Source organism: Lycium barbarum, chromosome 5, assembly GCF_019175385.1.
Source record: "Lycium barbarum isolate Lr01 chromosome 5, ASM1917538v2, whole genome shotgun sequence".
Classification (NCBI taxonomy): domain Eukaryota; kingdom Viridiplantae; phylum Streptophyta; class Magnoliopsida; order Solanales; family Solanaceae; genus Lycium; species Lycium barbarum.
In genome coordinates this window covers 131,269,003-131,276,619 of record NC_083341.1, presented here as the reverse complement: position 1 = coordinate 131,276,619, position 7,617 = coordinate 131,269,003, and the positions used below count along the sequence as shown (strand labels likewise).

At 32.7% G+C, this 7,617-nt stretch overlaps 1 protein-coding gene across 1 annotated transcript; it reads left to right on the top strand.

Annotated features, from left to right (window-relative positions):
• The first annotated feature begins 2,776 nt into the window (after nucleotides 1–2,776).
• On the top strand, nucleotides 2,777–6,404 carry LOC132642739 (lipid phosphate phosphatase 2-like). The gene is made up of 7 exons (XM_060359791.1): nucleotides 2,777–3,239; nucleotides 3,352–3,472; nucleotides 3,854–3,945; nucleotides 4,052–4,139; nucleotides 4,228–4,325; nucleotides 4,416–4,509; nucleotides 6,002–6,404. The coding sequence occupies exons 1-7, from the start codon at nucleotides 3,204–3,206 to the stop codon at nucleotides 6,082–6,084; spliced, it is 612 nt and encodes a 203-aa protein (XP_060215774.1). The 5' UTR covers nucleotides 2,777–3,203; the 3' UTR covers nucleotides 6,085–6,404.
• The last annotated feature ends 1,213 nt before the right edge of the window (nucleotides 6,405–7,617 follow it).

Sequence of the window (7,617 nt, the reverse complement as noted above, 5' to 3'; positions counted from 1 at the left end):
AAAAAAAACGTCATTTTTATACAATAGCTATATATTGTATCATATAGAATTCTGTGTGGTAGCATAAAATCATTTAGGTGCTCCAATGTTCTAATTTTAATTACATATAATTAAGAGTCAATACCAAGCTTAACATCATTTGTTTGTGTGTAATTATAGAGAATACTACTTAGATTTCAGAATTATAGGAGGGTTACCGCTTTCAACTATTTTATCTGGCTAATTGAATGGAGTTCCCGACTTTAAAGAATCAAGTTTAAGTACCGAGGAGATTTGCTTATGAAGTTGTATTTTCCTTCTTGACTTGGCACAACCAATCCAAAAAGATCATTAATTATCTGTATGCCTTTCTTTTTGATCGTTTTCAATAGCATTGCATCTTATAATACATAATTTGTTAATAAGGACAAGAAGTTTCGGTCTAAGCAAAATAAATTATCTCATTTATCTTGACGTAATTTATAAAAGATCATTTTTAAATTTATTAAGATACCGCGCGAAGCGTGATCAAATACACTAGTTTTATAATGACCCATGAAATGAACTGTTAAGTAGTAGTAATAAATTACAAGTATACGTCTTAGTTAGCTATTATTAGTTGATACTAGTAGTTTATGCAAAGATAGATATATGTGTTTTGAATTTGGCATAAACATCAACAGTTGATATATTTTTATTAATGTTGTTCTTTACCAATATTTTTTTGGGATGGGAACCAACAAACATCTACTATTATTAATGTTATTATTATAAATAGAAAAAATTACGCGACGTGGCAGACATTTAGACCGTACGAAACGTAACTATATAGTTGATACAGTATGCGGTGATACAACTGATAACTGCCTAATACAGCTGAGCTGATACCTGCCTGATACAACTCTTGGTTTATACATCTGATACCCCCCTGAAGTTACAACTTATAGTACTTTTCATGTAGTTTTTAAATATATAAATTTTAATCTTAAGGACCTGCTTGGACATGATTTCAAATTAGGTTGATTTGAAATTGAAATTTTGTTTAGATATGCAATTTGGATTTCTTAAGTTAGTATTTTTTTTCTCGTAAACATGAAAATCCCACAATTTGAGAAAACTATCAAAACTTTTTCAATTCTTATACAATCTTACCAAATGAGCAAATCATAGTTCACAAACGTGGTATCAAAATATTCTTAGGCGCTACATTAATAAATTACATATATTTATATTCCATTTATAAATAAATGCTCGCGATTACATGTTATTATAAACTTTCAGATAAACATATTTTACAAAGATCCACTTTCAAAGAGTCAACAATAGTAGTAACTAGCTATTCTTTAAACTTAAAATGTATTTTTTTTCATCACATTGACATGAGAACACTCGCAATTTATAGTACTTTCCGTATAACTTTTGAATATCTAACTTTGAATTATAAAATATTAAGTTAATCTATTCCAATTTAGTGTAAAAAATTAGTTAAATTAACTCTCGAAAAGCAAAAGTGTCATATAAACTGTGATGAAGGGAGTATAATATATGACGAGTTCTCAATTGTTTGATATGCTTTTCAATGTTAGAGTTTTCTTTTAGAGAGGTTATAAGTGCTCGTTCAATTTTTTTCTATTATATTTTTGTATTGATATTTATTTATCTGATAAAATATGTTATCGATATACTATATGATTTTAGAACAATTCAATTGTTTTTACAGTGCCATTATGGTTAATTTTAGTTATGCATTGGTCTTATCTGTTCCTGTTAGTTATTTCAATAAAAAATTAGTTATTCCAGCTCAGCCACTCACGTGGTCTGAGCTTATTGCCCTCTTCCTTCACGATATCAATTCTTATTGTTAGATGGTCATTTCTTTTTCAATTTAGATTCTGTTCAATTATCTACAAATCTAAGTTTTAATTATTGATTTAAATTCTTGTCAATTAATTAGTACTTTTTCTTATGTTCATTGTAGTTTTATTCAGATTATGTAACATTTTTTTTATGTTGTTCTCAACCAATTTTTGAATGTGTAAATCTTTTTTGGGATGAGAACGACCAAACTTCTATTATTATTAATATTAATACTATAATTATTGATTTATTATTATAAATTGGACATTATGCCACGTGGCAAACATTTAGACTGTACTTACGAAATGTAGCTATAGTTTCAAAAAGTTTCGAATTGTAGCTACTTTATTACGAAACATAGCCAGCGCTGATACAACTCTTTCTCGCGATTTTAATCTAATACAGCTAAAACTTGTCTGATACAGCTGAGTTGATGCCCCCCTGATACAACTCTTTGGTTTATAAAGCTGATACTTGCTTGATATAGCTCTTCTGCCTAATACAACTGCAGCTATGCTTCGTGAATACGCAAGCTGTAACTATGTTTCATAATTACGCTCTAAACTGTAGCTATTTATGAAATTTAATACTCCCTCCGTCCCAATTTATATGACACCTTTCGGATTTCGAGATTCAAACAAGCCTTTCTTTGACCGTATTTTTTTCATATATCTTCTAAATATTTTGAATTTTCAAGTATTGTGGCTTATAGAACATTTTACGTAAATATGTAAATTTTCTTTTAACAAATTAAAGTTTTCACGCCCGAATTTTAAAATTAAATTGAGATAGAGGAAGTATGACTTATTTTTCACTTTTATTTTATTTAATTAATACTATGGAGATATGAAATGAGCTGAGAGCTCATGTAGCTAATCCAGCTCTTATATACATTGCTAATAGCTAGCGTGGGTGTCATTTTTTTCATTTCAACAAAAAAGTTAATAATGGCAAGAGGAAAGCATTACCGCAAAAAGCATAGATTAATGAGGATGCTCGGTTATCTGCACATTCCAGTGCTACCACATGGATCCGCTGATGGAATACTAATTTTTGTAGTTGTTAGTTTGATTTTAATAGTGTTCATCTTGTACGTTGTTTTCTATTTTCTCTGAATTTGTGGTTTACTTACCAGTAGTTTTTTCTAAGTACTTTCTTTCTCGGGTTTATTTTCAACTTCATTTCTTGTTAGTTTGATTTTACTAGTGTTCAGTTCGTCCTCTACGTTTTCTTTCCATTTTCATCCTCTGTTTCAACTTCATTTTCTCTTTTCTTTCCATTTTCTTGGTTCTAGTTTCCATTTCTTGGTTCTAGTTTCATTTTCTTGGTTCTAGTTTCATTTTCTGGGTGTTTCGACAAGTTGTGCCATGGCAAAACGGTTTTCATCATGTGAACTGGATGTTGTAAGTGAAATTATATTAATTATGTAAATTTGAATATATGTATTGTTGTTGATTCTTACTAATACATATATATATATGTATTCTTTTTGTTGATGGATATCTGCATGTACAGCAGAGTTTCTTTTTGTTGATTGATGGTGATGTCGTCATTGTCACGGATCATGTGTTGCGTGAATTGTTGAGCCAACGTGGAGAAGTCAATATAGTGGTGAATAATACTCTTTTTCTTCATGGTAAGTCATATACTAGAACTATTTTTTTACACGGTCTAGTAAATTTGTTTTATAATTTACACTGTTTTCTAACTTTCTAAAGGAGAACAAGTCTATCAATATGGATATACTCATGGTTGAAGGGTTATAAAACTCTCCTGAATTTCAATGCATGTCTCTGTTGAATGTCTCGGGACTTAGCTCTTTCGATTTCGTAATGCCTATATGTCGGCCAAGAAATCTAAATTTTAACGATTATCTATCTCGTTTGGTTGTTCTAGTTGATTTCGAGGCTCATTTATGGTCAGTTATATGTGGTTCTTGCTGCACTTGTCAACATATAGACAAGGCCTCTCAATCATGTTAAATATCTAACCTAGTTTTTCTTCTTTTATGTGATAGAACCGTTTCACCGTTTTGTTGGAGGATCTGACATGATTACAGATTTGAAATACCCTTTGAAAGACAATACCATGCCCTTTTCGGCTGTTCTGGTAAGTGCAAACTTCAAGACAACTTGTGTTTATAGTAGTCGTATGTGTGTTTTTTGTACTTCTGCAATGGGCATTTTATAATCCATAGGTCTTTCCTTGTAATCAGACTGTTGCTATAATCTTACATTTACTGGTCATACTTGTCGTTTACTTCATCAAAAGGGATGTCTACGATGTGAATCAAGCTATATTAGGTATTCTTTGTCCCATGTGACTATCAGCTTTTGCCTGGCGAGTATATATAACTTGATTAGATTGATTAATTCGTCTGCCATTGTTCAGGATTGCTGCACTCTATACTCATCACCTCCGTTATTATTGATGCTGTTGGTCGACCCTGTCTAGACTTCCTTTGGCGGTGTTTCCCTGATGGAAAAGGGGTATGTTGATTCATTGCTTGGAATCTCCCTTCTGTATCAGTAACTGATATAATAGCATTTGCAACTTACTATATAATTTTCCGTGTTTAGGTGTTTGATCCAATCACAAACGATGTCAAATGTACTGTCTTGAAAAGTGTTATCAAAGGAGGACATAAAAGTTTCCCAAACGGACATAGTTCTAGTGAGTGTAACTCTTCCCTGATAATTGCATTTTTTGTATCAGAAACTTGTGATTATTTCCTTTTGGTACTCGACCCTTTAAACAAAATGAGCACATACCTTCACTTTTGTTCATTCTGTCAATGGAATTTTCTCAATGATGTGAACTGTTTTCTTTTCCTTTTCATTGATATTCTTATCTTCTCCCATTCGGCAGAGGATATCTGTGCTAGATTTTAGATTGCTTTTACTTTTAGTTAGTACAACTGGTCTTTAAATAATCATATATAAAGTACTGGAACAATGAAACATTTATGCTTTGTTGTCCGGTACAATTCCGTCAAGTACCTGCCGAATATGTGGTCGAACATTTTTCTTTTTATCTGCATAAGCAGACATGGACACATCGAAGGGTATCAACATGGACTAATCCAAGAGTATCTAGTAGCAGTAAGAAACTAGAAGAAATGTTACTGGAAGGACAACAAACTATGCAAACATAAGAGTGACACCAAACTCTTCCCACAAGAGTGAAACTTAATGAAACTTTAACAAAGTTGGACAAAAGACCAAATCAAACATAAGGAGCTTTGTTCAGTTCTGAATTCTGATCTTTTATTATTAATAGGAGTGTTAGCTTAAATCTTTTTTCTGGGCGAGTTGATTGTGAAATAATGCTAGGTTCTTTTGGCACATAAAGAACGATGCTGACATGTAATTTCAAACCCGAGGGTGGCGCGGAACAACTTTGTTTTTCTCTGGGTTGGGGTTTGCTGGAAATGGGCAATGACATAACACATGGGGAGCGCACAACCTTTGGTTGTTTGTCATTTCCTTTCTGTTGCTTTGAATACTAAATTCTGCTTTTGGTTTTCAAATGCTGTAAGTTCTAAGTCCTTGCCTAGCTGAAGGAGAAAGATACAATGGAAAAAGTTGGAGAAAGATACAAAGGAAAAAGTTAAGGGGCTAATTGTGCTTAGTCATTGCACATTTTTGGTTGTTGGGTTTAGAGTTTGGGGGGAAGGGAACAGCTAGAAATGTGCAATGGCAAATACATAGCGAAGCACCTTTGAGAAAGGTCTTGTTTTCCCTTCTGTTGTTTTGTCCTAAAGGCAGGGACCCTGAACGCTAAATTATCTTTGCTTTCCAAATGTTGTTAGATGCAGCCTTTGCTCAGCTGAAGGACAAAAAAAATGTAAATGAAGAAGTTAAAGGGCATGCCCAGCATTACTTAACCTATTGTTGATTTTTCATGGTTGGTTTATGCAAACAATGAAGGCTTCCAAGCTTTATAGTCCTTCCATTCTTAAATTTAGCAATTTCCCTTGCATTTTCTGTATAATGCCCCGTCTTATTGCTGTTATCGTGCTGAGTTAAAAGATTCACAAATTCACTGTTACTAGACAGTCTTTAGTTCATTCATCTGAAGATTCAAAAGTAGAAGTTGATATATCTTTTTAGTTGATCGAACTACTTATGGAAATTTTGATACATGACTACCTATCCATGTCCAGGTAGAATGCCTGATGTGCATATACAGAGGCTGGCAGAACAGCGAAGTGGTACACAATCTTACTATAAGGCAACCCGAAGTTGACAGTGTGTATGCTCAATCTCAACATGGCATTGCCGCATCAGAACATACAGTGCCCATGAGACCGGACCAATCTTTAATGAAGACGTTGAAATGGAAGATGGAGGCATTCATTTTTTTATTTTTTGATGGAGGCATTGACTTCATATTCCATGCATTTAAGTACTGTACTGCACTGCACTCTGTTAGTCAAGTTGTTGCAGACGTTCAAAAACACGATTTTTTGAAGATAGGTCTTGATCGTTAGAAGACATTATCTCTTGATCTCTCTCTTTTCTCAAGAACTCTATTGTGGTGAATTTGAAATGCAAAGGGATGAGAAATTTCTCAGAGAGGAGTTCATCTTACCAAGTCGGTACTCCACAAATATTTTAGTTATAGTCAACTATGACCCAGTAATTAGCTCTGTCATATTAATTTATACTACCCAGATTATATTCGGCTATCATATAATCACTCCACAAATATATTAGTTACTCAACTATGACCAGCCAAGTTCGGCTACAGTATTCAATAAACTTTTAAATTCACATTTTCTACAGCAGTTGCACTGTTTTTTTTTTAAAAAAAAAAAATTGTTTTTTTTATTACACTGGGGAAGGGGAAATAGTGAAGGGGAAATAGGGGAGGGGATTACAATGTGGGGATTTGAACCCTCACCAATAAGGTGAAAATTCTGGTAGCCAACCAACTGAGCTACTAGATCAGTTGTGGGCTCTGTTATCCTCTCATCTTCTTTGTTTTACTACTCACTACGTCCCAATTTATATAAACGTTTACCAGTTTGTGGAGTCAAATAACCCTTTTTTCACTATGATTTTCTCAACTCTTTTCATATATTTTGAATTACTAGTTTTTGGGCACGCGCTACCCCATAGCAATAGGTACAAAAATTACACAAGTAATTATGTGCTTGAGTTATAAAAAATAAATTAAAGAAAAAAAGTATATATTTCTAAAAATGATGAATGTTGATATTATACCTTGCTTAATAAATAAAAATAATAATTTCCTACGAAAGTCCTTCATACCGACTTTGTTGTAGATTTATTGCAATATGTTTATCTTAATGCCTTGCACGAGTTAAATCATTATTTCAATCCAGCCCCTCCCACAAAGAAAATCGAACCAAAATATGGAGCGTCCCAAAGAAAACACCTACATATTGTTATAGTTTAAATGATTTTGACTTTGATAATAAATATAGGAGTACCAAAGCATAATTAGAAGGTCCAAAATGCGAAGCAGTAACATTTGGTGAAATACGACGATGTACATCATCATTTACCACTTGTGCGACTAACGAATGTCCAACGATGTTACAACTAATTATTGTTGTAACCAATTGCAATATGGCAGATTAACAATTAATAAAACCAATAACGAAGAAAGATACACTTATTGGAGCATTGACAATACCATATTAATAGTAGCTTGCACAGTACGTGGTATTTTACATTGCTTTACCTGCAGCATTTAGATGTTATGATATTACTATTAAAAAAACATTAAACTATCAATTTTCTAGAAATGCAT